The 14,224-nt window shown below is 37.5% G+C and overlaps 1 protein-coding gene across 1 annotated transcript in view; it reads right to left on the bottom strand.

The window, feature by feature from the left end:
- Positions 1–3,427: 3,427 nt before the first annotated feature.
- The window catches only part of LOC149578306 (vacuolar protein sorting-associated protein 2 homolog 1-like), a 120,227-nt gene continuing 109,430 nt past the window's right edge, over positions 3,428–14,224 (bottom strand). The window contains exons 4-5 of the mRNA XM_089828203.1: positions 4,155–4,415; positions 3,428–4,068 (exon numbers count right to left, since the gene is read on the bottom strand). Coding sequence (XP_089684329.1) covers positions 3,925–4,068; positions 4,155–4,415 — 405 coding nt within the window. The 3' untranslated portion in view covers positions 3,428–3,924. The remainder of the gene's footprint in view (positions 4,069–4,154; positions 4,416–14,224) is intronic.

The raw sequence follows: 14,224 nt of genomic DNA, 5'->3' as shown, positions 1-14,224 counted from the left end.
AAACTTTTTGTCAAAAGGACAGATGTCATTTTCCTCTATGCCTGAACCTAATTGCAACTCATGCTATATAAATGAGTTCCCAAGGCTAGAGGATGGTCCGAGTTTTCATTTAAATAATGAACACGTACTTTTAATTATCAGTCCAAAATTGTATATCTACATTTTTGCCTCAAAGAAGCCATTAATGGAATACATGGGGTCACATTGTTGAGTCATTGGTGCAGGAGCACCTAGGGTAAGGTAAAGCCCTAAGTCTAATTTTCGCTTATAGATGGTCCAACCAACCGTTGGGGATAATAAGGACTAGTGATAAAGTCCCAAAGTGTGTTTAGAAGATTTGATTTGATAAGGTTTTAGATAAGGAGTCTAATTTTTCCAATTAGGTCTTGATAAGGGGACAATTGCAAAGGTTGCTCTAGGAGGCAAAATGAGGTGAAATGGCACAAAAGTGGGAAAAGAGTGTGTAAAGATGGCCCTTAGATGTTCTAAGGTCATCCTAGAAGGTTTGACAACATTCTACCCAAGTTTGAGGAGTCTAGGAGCAAAATTGCAAAAGTTGTCAAAAAGTTGCATTGACAACTTTGCAAATTTGAAAAATTGCTTGACAACTTTTAGGCAGTTTTTGCAAAACCAACAAATTGGGCAATTATGGTTCAAACTGCAAGCTAGAATGGAGCATGAAGTCCATTTAAGACTTTTCCAACTCATTTCCAAGGGTTGGATAGTTGGTGTACAGACAACACCTATAGCGAGACAGTTTTATGCATTTGAAGCATAGTTTTGGAGTTTGATTGGAGTTTTTGTATTGAATAAGGAATTTTTTTTTATGGAGTATTATCTTGTGTTTATGCCTTGAATCTGTGTGTAGTTGTTTTGTTTTCAAATAAGCATTTGATAGGGTTTAGAAAATTATTTGTTTCCAGTAATCCTGATGTTTAATTTTGTGTTGCAACAATGAAATGGGCTATGGCTTGAGTGTCCTTGGTCTAAACACCATGGCTCTTGGAGACCAAGCAATAGCCTTTGTACATAGTGTAAATAAATTTTGTGGAGGTTGTGGAAGGCCAAATGTTATTTTACAAGTGAGCCCTAGGCAAGCAAACAAGCTTGGCAAGGTGCAAGGAGATGCTTGTCAAGAGATTTTGTGATGAACCGATGATTGGCATGGGTCAATCTTGAGTTAGCAATGTAGGAGCAGTGTATGAAGGGAGAAAAACTCAAAGGAGGAGGTTCGGAATGGAGTTTGACACTTGTGGGGAAGAAAACACTACCATTGCCTTTAAAACCCTTAAAAGTAGGGTTTTCTGAATCTATACTATACGAACATTGCTAGAACCCAAGACCTACAAAATCTTCAAAGGTTGGTCATGGGGAACAAAAGTCTAGTATACACCAAGGGGCCTTATTAAGGATTTTTGTGAGTTATAGCATTTTCCTTGTTTTTAGGAGGGCTAATAGGGGCTCTTAGGGCTACAAGGTCTAACTAGTCAATTTGGTGATTTGTGTGAAAGAAACTTGAAAGAATGGTGTAGAATGATGGGAAATGAGTCAAGAACCTCAAGGTTCAACCTTATTTTTGAGGCACTTGGTGAATTTAGGGAAGTTTTGGCAATCTAGGCCAAAGAATGCATATTAGGTGAATTGGGAGAATGACATTGAGATTTGAATTGTTGGGAGAGTTTCTTGGAGAGAAGGGATTGTAGAGGGATCCTCTAGGGAGGGTTATGAGAGAAAACCCTATAGAGGGCTAGAAGTAGCCTAGGAAGAGCTAGAAAGTTCTTAGCTGAAGAAGCTCCACATCAATCATTATTGAGTCTTTTCTTATGGATGTTGACACCTTGTTCTATATTTTCAAGGGAAATAATACAAGAAGAATTCACATTCTAATTAATTATATCTTATCTCATATCTTGTCTCTTCTTGAGTTACTCTCAATTTGCTAAAACTTGATGAAAATATCTTCTAAGTTTCAGTTATAATTCTTTTGAGTTATATTCATGTTCGCATTTTGCTAATAATCTAATGGTTATGTAAATGCTTGATATGAATATGGAGGGATTGAGAATTATCTACGAAGATTGCTATAAGAATGAGATCTAGATTGAGCATGTTGTCCTTCTTCAAAAAGTGATAGGATAGATCTAGTCATTTGTATCAGTTTCCTATGAAGAATAGCCCAATGTATAAAGCACTAGTCATTTTCAAAAGCTAATGGATCCTGGGCAAAAAAAAATATACAAAACAAATTAATCAATCAAATCCTTTCACTTTCAATATTATGAGTTAATTGTACAACCTCACACTTGATTCGGAATTTAGAGGTAGTGAGAATTAGCCATCTCTCATTTTCCCTCCAATTTTTGAATCAGAAGAGGATAGGGCATATTCATCTGCTAAAGTGGAATTTATATTGTAAAATGTTGACTATGAAGGGTTATATATTCCTAAGTGTACCCACCTGAATTTTGCAGAGTTCAAAGAGAAGAAGATCCTAGCAATCTTGTTAGTTGGCCCTCTTGATTTGTTTATTGGAAACCCCACTATGGTTTCTCTTGGCTGACTCCTAGGTTTCTTTGCATATTAAAGAGGTAGTTTAAATCTTGTCAAATCAAGAGCCAACACCTCGCAAGGGGCACCACCCCTTGACCCCATGTTGGGGGCACTGACTGCAAGCCCCCATTGAGAAAATCTAGGGGGAAACTGCATTAATCAAAGTGGGAAAAATTAGCATCCAAGTTTTATCAAGCTCCATATAACAACATTTTCAATAACAAAGGGGTGATGGAGAGAGTGGCACTTAGTCATGGAGTGCAAAAGCTACAAGAATATTCATATCCAATATGAAAACGCCTTGAAAGTAGACAATATTGCTGCCTTATTTGAGAAAGTAAGGGTTGGCCAAAATATGAATTTCTTAATCAAGATCCATAGTAGATCTGAAATGAAGAAGAATTTGAAAATGGCTTAAGGCTGCCACTTGGTCCCTTAGACTTTTTGATCTCATGGATGTCATTAAAATCTTTCATTTCATATCTTCCTTTTCTTTGATTGTATGTCATGTAAATAGAATACACTTGGAAAGATAAACAGCTATGGTACTTAACAATTATGAAATATTTTTTACTGTTTGCTCTGGTACTTCAACATGCTGAATTGACATTTCTTGCACTTAAAAAACGTATACATACATGCCATGTGATCTGTGCAGCATCTACTTCAACTTCTTCACTTTTAAAACTCTTTATAAGATGGCAAAATATTTGTATTATTCAAAACGGATAGAAACACTTATAGAGTTAACAGGACAATAATATGCATATAATTAAATGATATAATATTGCTTAAACTGTTGGAGCTGTAAACTTCAAAAATTGTCAGTTAATCAGAAAACAGAAACTTCAAATTCGATATAAAACTTTCCACAATAAAACTTAGAAACATTTACTTTTCTTTTCAATCTTTTCAATATATCATACATATATGTGTGTTATATTGTTGAGAATATTATAAAAGAAATATAATTTGTTGTGATTGGCTTATCTAGATTCTAAACTAACAAATTGCATTATTTGGTTACAATAGAATGTCTGCCATGGGTGGGATTAATAATTCAGCTCAATATTTTGAGCCAGAATTGTCTGATTTTTCCTTCCTCTGGTTGGACACTTCTAACCAAAAGTAACTTGGAATTTGATTATTATATACGCCCAATCATAACAGGCTCACCATAGATGCTCCACTTGTGTAATTTGAACAAACATCATTATCCTTCAGCTCAGAGCACATGGATTTAGATTTTAACAGCCAGGATAATTTACAGCATAAACATAAAATATAAACCTCAAAAGGCATTTCATTCACCTAAATAATAGAATGTCAAGAGCATGCTAGTAGTGGGATTCATCCAAGTTGCAGCATCCTTAGTTACATTTTTCTCAGATTATCAAGCCTAGCTTGTAGATCACTGTCAATCCCAGTATCATCACTGCCAACTACAGTTGGTTGGGAAACATTTGTAGGAGCTGCAGGTACAGATGCAGATACTGACGATGCTGGAGCATTCAGAAGCTGCATTATGTTGAATTTCAGTTACAAGTCAGTTGCATGATAAACCCAAAAGGTGTAGCATTATGAACGCAAAAAAAATCAGTTACCTGAGAATCAACATCTATCCCAATCTCATCCAAAACTTGATTGACAAGTTCTTCAGTTTCTTCCTCTTCTTCATCTCCCTCCAAGGCATCATCTATAGCATCCTCCATTACCTCTGTTACCATTTCCATCTTTTCATTTTGCCTTTCGAAATCTTGCATTATTTTCTGTAAAGCTGGTAAATTCATCTGCCTGTTCATCTGTCCCATTGCCTTCGTAACACCTTTCATAGCATCTCCCATTGCTTGTGTTGATTTCATTGTCTGTGACAAAGATTAAAACCATATCAGAGAAGAGAAACTATTTTCCATACCATATCCTAGAATGGTAGTAAAATACCTTGTTATATTTGGTTTCTTTCATCAAACATTAGTAGAGTATACAACTATAAGGGAGTTTTAAATAGTCCTAATAGTAAATAGAAGATTCAATCAAATTCCAACTGCAACTTATACAGATTATACTCAACAACAAAATAAATTACGTGTGAAAATAACTAATGGTCATTAAGGTCTCCACTGAATTTTCACTTTCAAATAAATTGTGTTCTCCGTCAGCAGCAAATTTCCAATGCCAGATACTCTAATCTGCCAATGATTGGAGTTTAATCTTGACAGAATTTACATATAAAGCATCTAAGGAATAAAGTGGCACACTGTGCAACTGTGTAGACACATATTCTCCAAGCTTTGGATGAGATGGTTGGGTGACATTAATTGTTCATATAAATTTCATTGGCTGAAATATCCATCTTATATGGATTGCTGAAAAATGGTGCAGACAAGAATATCTTGTGACTACACCGAATTGACTCTCAAACAAAGTTCTATTTAAAGCAATCAAGATTCTATAGTTACTCTGTATCTCAACTATTGTTGAATTAATATATTCAATTTTCTCCAATTCCACTTGCAGTCTCCATATCTCAAATGCAACTCTTTAAGGTGCAGTTGGCTCGCACTCATCATCAAGTCAATTTAATTGGCTGAAATATTCATCTTTGAACTATTTCTAAACAAGTGCTGCAGCTATTACAAGAATAGTTGGTGGTTACAACAAAGTGACTCAAAAACAAATATCTATTTAACTCGATCTATATTCTACATTGTATCTCAACTATTGACAAAATAACAGATTCAATTTCATCCAATCCCACCTGCATTCTCCAAAGCACAAATGGTTGGGATCTCATTCTCATTTGCTCCTCCAATCAAATATGTAAATATTTTCCTTTTCTTCTGGTCTGATTGTAATATTCACCCCTTTCAACGCCAATACTTCATAAAATCTTTTTCCACAATCAACAGCCAACTAAAACCATTCAAATCCAATCATTGTTACAGTAAACTGATAGAATGGTCACAAAATTTTCCACTCAATCACTCAACATAAATTGCATCTTCTAGTGCCTTTAGCTATTTCCTCAGACTTGTTTCCATAATACTACCTCCCAACTTTCCTTTCCTATTGTAGTGCAGGGATAACGACTTTCATATCCACTTATCCTCAACCAAAACCTTTCATTAAACAGAACTTATGTTTAAACCCATATTTGCAAAGGCATGTTCTGTACTCAAGTAATGACATCCATTACTATCATCCATCTCATTGTGCTTGTGTGTTCTCTTACAACGAATTTTTTTCAACATGTATGGTTCTCTTTAGGACAAACTGCAGCCTCCATCCAAGACTAAGGTCATCTTTACAGATACAGGATTATTTAACCCTTTTCATTTTGAAGAGCACAGTATGATTAGCTTCAATTTTCCAGATGGACATTACACAAGTAGCTAGTCAAACTCATTGAAATTTGGCATAAACCTCTAGGCTTGTTTCCTTGAACTTATATTTTTGACTTTGATGATTCCTATTTCTCTCTAGTCACACAGAGCTTGTGTAATGACAGACCATTAAATTATATTTACAATCTTGCTTCATTACGTGAAACATTCTGAGTTTATTTTCCTGCAATGCTGTGCTTCATAATATTCTAGTGGTTCTAAAATTTCCTTGCAAATCTTGATATCTAAAGGTGGTTGCATCCCAAAGGAAGCTAGCCAAGCAACACTGATTAGGACAGCAGAAAAAGGTAGCAGATAATCCTTTAGAATCTTCATATAAAAAATATTATCCTTGAATGTAAGGAATACCTACAAATAGAGTACTCCTCCATCACTACCTCCTCAGGAAAGAAAACACAAAGATCTTATCACAATGGAAAAAATGGTGGCTAATCTCCATTTATACATCATGAGCCCAAATCCACTGCAATGTCCCAATTTTGCTCACCTGGGATCAAATAAGCCACTGATGGAATTTACCATTATTAATTAAGGTTTACGAAATTAATAATAATGCTGAGCTTATTGTAGTTGGCCAAATTATTAAAGGGTTCATTTAATCAAATTATTATGAATTATATCTTAAAATTTTGGGGCCAATTGATTCCAATTATGCATTGAAGGAATATTAGAAAATGAGGTCTATTTGTTGTTTTTTATTTATTGATTGGAGACCATTTTCATGTTATGGCTAGATGTTTGAGAAGACACTTTTTATAAGAGTTTTTGATGTCATGTATCAGAGGAGGAATTATAATTTGATGTTATAATTCAATCTTGGAAACTTGTAAAGGGCAGGGAATTATAATTCAAACTTCTGAATATATACAAGAGCATTGTGACTGCTCACAAGGAATAACACTGAAGATGAAATATAGTGGCATGAGATTGAAGACAAATTTTGGATTTGGAAAGAAGGATCAATATAAGAAGAGTCTGGAATCAATTGGGAAATTCAATCTATATGCATATTTTTGTCATGGTTGATAATCATCTTTGCAAGGTCTTGAAGATTGATGAGCCTGGTGTATTGTAAATTTGCAGAGTTCTTTAGCACTTTGAATCAGATATTGGTCTGGTAAATTGTGCATCTCAGCAGTTGAATCCCATCAGCCGAGTGTACTTCAATGGGTGAAGGTCGATAATACAGTGCAAGGGTTCAGAGTTTTAAGTTGCAAATCCATTTCCATATTATAGGACTGTGTTTGTATAAGGTAATTGGTGCTTGAAACAGCAATAACACTCTAGCAGGCTACAATAACATTTACTGGCATGCTGTGGGTCAAAATAAGAATCGAATGCAATACACGGTGGTGGCATGTTTATTTCTGGTAGTGGGTTTGAAGGGAATAGATGACCCATCTTAGATGCCAGCATCCTTGTTTCCAAGCAAAATAGCATGGGAAATTGCGAGTAGCAGCTGCAATGTAATGGGGAGGAATGCACGTTGGCTGCAGTTGATTTGCAGGTTCATAATAAATTTAATAAATTGTAAATACTTCGAGCTTAGAACTAAAATATTGTCTTGCATTGTAAATAGTTTACTTTTCAAGCATTGTCATTTTGATTTGAAATATTTGTCAAAATTCAAAAAAAGTTTATATTTGAGAAAAACATTTAAAAAGTCTTGTAATTCCCCAAAAAATAAAAATTGTAAAACTCAAAGACTATCAGAGAAAACATAAATCCAGTACCTTTGGTGAAGTTAGAGCCAGCAGGGCTCTTACACCCACAACTGACCATTTTTTTTTAAAAGCCACAACTCGAATAATGTTAAGTAAAGTATGAAAGAGACAATTTGTACCTCGGCATGGTAATTGATCCAAGTGGATCTAAAGAACATGAAAAATTCATAGTCTCAGATTCTCACAAAAACAACATCAATGTGTGGAGTTCCCTGACACGAACCTGATGCAACTTGAATGGGCTGTAAAGGAGCTTGTATGCTCAAGTTATGTGCAGTCAAAGGTTCAGTCAAATAGTTGAATCAAGGAGCCAAGAAAAAAGGTGAAAAATTAATCATCTCAAATCCAAGAAAAAATGACACCAAGCTGTAGTGCTCGTTGTGCTAATTTTGGAGTTATATTCGGTTTCAAAAATGGACTCCATATGCAGAAGTTATGATCAGTCAAAGTTAGCCAAGAAAAGGGTTGATCAGATGACATCAGCAGTCGACTCAGCATGGTAACGTGGCAACCGTACAGTGTATATGGAAAAAAGGTGATGTGGCATTCTGTGACATATCCAATCTAAATGTGCCATGTGGCATTCTATTGGCAGGTTATGTGGCATTGTCAACAAATAATGTGATGCCATGTGGACCAATCAAGTCATGCCACATGGCACCTTGGTGGAAGAACAGTTTAGAATTATTTCTATTTCAAAAAATTTGTTCATGGATATCGAACCCTTGACCACCCACCTACGGTTAACTAGCTCCACCACTGTGCCAATTAACTGTCGCTTTCCTATTAATAGTTGTTGGTATATTTTGATAACAAAAGCAATTAGTTATTTGAAAAGGTTGGTGGCAAGACTTGAACCATTGACTACTCAATGATATACAAAAATGGGCGGCTACCATTATCATATGCCATTTAATAATTTAGTTATTGATGGGCAGCACTTATTATTTGAAGTTTATTTTACCCGACAATGCTTACTAAGTTACTTTTTAAAAAGCTAACCCCCACAATGGCACATAAAACAAAATTTGCTACACAAATTTTGTTAATTGTTAAGCTCAAAAATAAGTAAGGGAAAAAGGGGTTATCTTGTTAGTTCAAATGGGGCTATGTAAATTATTATGTTGGTCATATGGTTTTAAGCCATTTTCAGTCAAAATCATTTATAAAAGGAGGTGATTTTGTATTTGGGAGGACAAGTAGACTTGGGAGAGTTTTTGAGAAATTCTAGGGAGGAATTATAGTAGTGTTGTGAGTTTTTCACACCATTGCCCCATTGCAAATGGGAACTCCCTCTTTTTGCCTTAGCAATGGTAGTAGTCTTAGGTGGTTTAGTTGGCAACATTTTCAAGTCTCCAAGTTGAGGAAATGAGTTTGAGCAATTTTGGCCTGCCAAGAAGTCATGTTTGTCTAGGGAGTGAGCAAGAGTTGACCCTAGTCTGTCATGAATTTAGAATTGAAACCAAGTGATCTAGGATGAAATGAGTTATAACCTTTAGACAATCCTTTTTCTAGCTTTAAATTGCCCTTAGAAAGTTAGGATAGATTATGGAGGGTTAGAGTGCTGAAGGCGTGCTGAATCCTGAAATTTGGCTTAGTCTGGATTTTTTAAAACCCCCAAAATCTAGATTTTGCATCTTAACTCCTATGAAGCTGAAACATATCTCAAACATCTTGATAGTATTTATACAAATATAACTTAAATGTTATATTTGTATAAATCCTCTCGCCTCTTGAGCCAAAAATGACGAAGTGTTGAGTTGCAGAGTTAGCTTGAAAGAAAATTTTCCAACTTGGGTTGGAATCCGACCCTCTTTCGGCATTATTTCCCAACATTGCCAAATTTACACCCACCTTCGACTTGGCCTTTGAAAATTGCATAATGGCAAATTGAAATTTTGATCAAAGTACTATGCGAAGGGGGCAATTTCAATGGTTTGTGGACTGAATTTTTTTGAGTTTGGCTGAGGTTTCTCAACTTGGGTTGGAATCCAACCCTCTTTGGACATTTTTGCCCAAACTTCAATATTTTCCACCCATCCATTTTAACTACAGCCTTTGATTCCTTTGAACTCTGTTTGAAAACTTCGCAAATTCGATGGAAATGATTTGAGAGGAATGAAATTTGGGTGTTTTTCAGACTTAGGATTTTTACGTTGCTGGCTGAGATTGCCCAAAACAGGTTGGAATGCAACCTTCCTTGGGCTTTTTTGCCCAAAATTTCCAAATTTCCGACCTTCCATTTTTGCTTAAATCTTTGACACCTTTGAGATCTGCCCAAATGCTTCAAAAATTGCATGAACAATGATTGGAAGGAATGAAATTTTAGGTGGGGTTTGATAGAGGTTTTGACTGAGATTGCCCAAAACAAGTTAGAATCCGACCTTTTTTGGAATTAATGCTCAAGATTATAAGATTTTTGTTTATCATACAGGGTAAAAGGATACTTATCGCCTGTAGTATTGCAAGCTATAACACAAAACAGATACTTTATTTATATATGCAATATGCACCCCAATTCTTACAATATGATTATGCTCATTACAATGATTATGATGATCCAAAGTCCCTTCCAGATGGTGTACATATACATTCCCGAAGGAGTGACTCAACCATCACGTGCCCATTCGGATACTATTCTACCTATCGGCTACAATATAGAATCTACTAACAACATCATCCCCCCAAAAAAGTAAAGTCGTCTCCAGACGACAAACAACAAAACTCAAAATAAATAACTAATTAAATCAATGTATAGATACTAACAAGAGGGATGCATCACTGGTGTAGTGGTTGTTCACGCCCTCAATTTGCTTAGCTCTGCCCGTAGCTTGTAGACTTGCTCCTTCCAAACTTTCAATTCGGCCTTAGCCTCCATCTGAAACTCCAAAGCTGACTGCATCATCCCAACAATCTCTCCCAACTCTCTCTCTTTCTCGTCCGCTACTCACTCCTTCTCTGCTACTAACTGTTCCTTCTCCGCTGCCAATTTTTGTAACTGACTCTATCTGGCTAACAAGGCTACCCTCTCAAATTCCCAAGCTGTCCTCTCTACGGCTAGCCTGGCAGCTGACTCCTCCCGAGCCCTCTCCACTGCTACTTGATCTACCTGGCTCCTCTAAAAGGGTGTAATATGCCTCCTTGTATATCTCCACTATCTCCTAAGTCAAAACCTCTACTCGGCTCTCCATACCAGGACCTCTCGTCGTGGCTCAATCCTATTGCATCTCTGCAATCTCCACATTTGGCCATCCCCGTTCCTCAAAACAAACTATTAAAGCGGTCAGGCATCCTAATTTCATGAAGGATACTACTCTCTCCAGTTCCTTTACTACTGAGTCCAACGCCTGTATCTCTGCATAGGCCACTACCTCGCGAGCCCGAGTCGATAGAGCTACTATATCAGCAAAGAATGCCTCTCTCATCACTGTCTTTGGTGCTACTGGATGCTGTTGTTGTACACCCATAGCTCTCTCTACTGTTTCCGCCATCCGCTCAACAACGTTATGCGGTAGTCCCTTATCTTGTGTTAGCTCCTCCACCTATGCCTACAAAGGGTCTTCCTCTAGAATTGCTTCTCGTGTAGGTGTCTGCAGGTACGCCCCTCGAGGTGTTGGGGTACAGTGGAACCGCATACTTAGATACGTACTCAACTTTTGGGTTATGCTCTCTTTGTCTCGCTCAGGTGATGCTAACAATGTCGTATCCACTGTAACCACTGCACCTGAACCCACTACGTCCAATTGGACACTCGATGCCCTCAAACCCTCACCTGTCAGTATCTCCATTACTCCTACTTCAGTGTCCATCTCTGTATCAGGTACAAGTACCTCAGTCCCAGCCTCTAGTAAAGCCTCATGAGCAGGCTCCATCATTACCTCTGAAACAACCATCTCCGTTGGTGGCGGATGTGCCTCTGCTAATGCCTCAGGAATAGCTTGTGTCTCTGCTCATGCTTCTACAGTAGGCTAAATTGCAACTGAAGCTGGCGTCATCACTACTAGCTGCCTGAGCTGACCAAAACGCAAAATTTCATGTATACCAATGGGAGCCAAATGTGTCATTGCTAAAAGTGCAGGCCGTGGGAATCTCAACGGTGTAGCTGTAATTACTTCTACTTCCTCATCCTCTTCCTCCTCCCCGTCGGTCCCACTTTCCTAGAAGTGTCCTCCTGACCACTATCAGTATTTCCACCGTCTGGTCTCGGTTGTTTCTGTTCGATTGTGATCTTGGTGCCAAGTGTATCAAGATGTCTCCACTGCATAATCGGGGGTTCGCCTGGCGCAAGTGGTCCCGGTTTGGCCTCCAGTGCATCGTTGGGGATCATTCACGTTGTTGCCTCCAAGAATAGGCCGATGGCATAATGCAGCATGTAGAATATCTTGTGCTGTAATGTCATGAATTCATACATCCGTTCGGCCAACAATGCAACCCAATCATACACCCTACCATGCAAAATCCCGTTCATCATCGCCACATGTTGAAATGAAATATCTATGGCACGATTAGAGCTTGTGAGGCGACTCTTCACAACATCCATCAGACAACGCCAGTGACCTTCCTGCACATTGGATTTCTTCAATCCTCTACCCCTTGATGTCTCTGTGAGGGCTTCTTGCTCTGCCTGCATCAAATCCCCACATATGAGCTGTATCAACTATGTCTTTACTTCCTGACTCAACTTTTTTGGTTTGCTATCTATTTTCCTTCCCCCTTGCGCATGACCAGGTATCTCAAATACCTGTGCGAAGTCGGTCGGTTTGAATGATATCACCAAGTTGCAACCAAGGTAATCAAACATACTAGTTCAAGAGAACCTATCATACATTTCTACCATGATGCATAAAAACCCTTCATAATCTCTGATACAGAACACAGGCATTTGTATCACCCATTCGACCTATGCTTTTCGAATGCTAGCCTTCACTGGATGGTTATCAGGTGTCTCCTGCCACCACTTCTGGCATTCTACATCATTCAATCCTTCAAATGCAACATTTTGCTCCATAGGAATATCCGTTGCAATCGACTGTGTTGGTTGCTTCACTTTCTTTTTGCTTGGTCCTGTACTGGTTCCTCCTGCTACACAGACTCTGGATGGCAAAGTTTTTACATTCCTGTTCATGGTTGTAGTTGTCGCTGAATCTTCCTCTAATTTCTTTTTCCAAGCTCTCTTGCCGGCTAAATGCATAATTGTCACCTTTTTGTCGGTTTGCTCGAATAAAACAAAATTTGTTAGGTCAGTTACTTCCTTCCGTACAATTTTATTTCAAAGTTCCCTCTCTTGTCTTTAGCTTCAGTACAGATTCATACGGCCCTCACTCCAGTGCTTTGTGTACGGCTTCTTCCTTGCCAGCTCTATCTGTTGTATGGCTACAATATTTCCTCTTGAATGTTTTGTCTGTTGTATGGGCGTACTGTTTCTCCTCCTAAGACTATACGGCTTGGGCCTCTCTATCTATTGTGGCCGTACAGATGGAATGCTTCTCTCCAGAGGTTGTACGGCTGCTCTTCAGATCCTTCCTTATAGAGTTATAACTTATAACTTCTTGAATTATTCTACTTGTAATCCGTTCTTGCAAAGCCATACAACTGTATGGCACTATGTAAGAAGTCCGTACGATACATTGTTCAAAAAATCCTTTGCCTTATAGTTGCTTATCGTATGGCCGTACGGTACGGTGCTTGTTCTTTTCTTCCTGCACCATACAAAAATTGTTCCCCCTCTGCTCTTGGTGATCATACTCTATACTTGATTACACACATTTCCAATCCCAACTAACAATGTATTCACCTTCACATGGACATTTTTTAATGTCTCCAATCAACAAATAGACCCCTTGTTCGGGTAGAATCTCTATCTTGTTTAATTCTGCACGTGCTTGGTCAGTAATATATCATACATGTTAGATTAACTCTTTCCATGAATATCAAGCCTTCATCCTCATGGAAAGATCTTCATTTCCTTTAAAACCTACTGCAGCAAATAAATAATTAAAAGAAATCTACTGGTTTTGCAACAAGCGTAACAACAAACCTATAATAACATGAAACTTATCAACAAAGTACTTGGAATGATGAAGGAAACATTATTAATGCACTTGCAGAGCCAACCAATCGGTTTGCAAACCTCAATATGGAATTTGAGTTGCAAAATATCTAAGTTTTAATATTGCTGTTCACCAGTCCGTACATACTAGTCTTTCAATATTTTTCCCTCCTCTTTACATCAGAGACTCTTTCCAATTTATAAGACACCCTATAATAACTGACTCCAACCAACTATCATCGTTGAGTTGGGTATTTTAAAATTATTACAACCTAAACTTTCCTCTAAACCAGCCGTTACATTTTTTTTATTTAATGTTTGAACTTGAAAAGCCATACAATGATTTTATTAAACATTAAACTCTTTCCTATACCTAAACCTATCTTGAAGACCTAATATTCTTTTACCATCATTATAGGTTCCAAGACTGCCCAATTGATTTGATGACCTTGTTTATACATTCCTTCCTTCTTATTTGTTTTGAGGATCTTGGCGGT

This window comes from Cupressus sempervirens, chromosome 1, assembly GCF_028749045.1.
Source record: "Cupressus sempervirens isolate cs-2001-9-10 chromosome 1, ASM2874904v1, whole genome shotgun sequence".
Classification (NCBI taxonomy): domain Eukaryota; kingdom Viridiplantae; phylum Streptophyta; class Pinopsida; order Cupressales; family Cupressaceae; genus Cupressus; species Cupressus sempervirens.
This window is presented reverse-complemented; position numbering and strand designations above follow the sequence as displayed.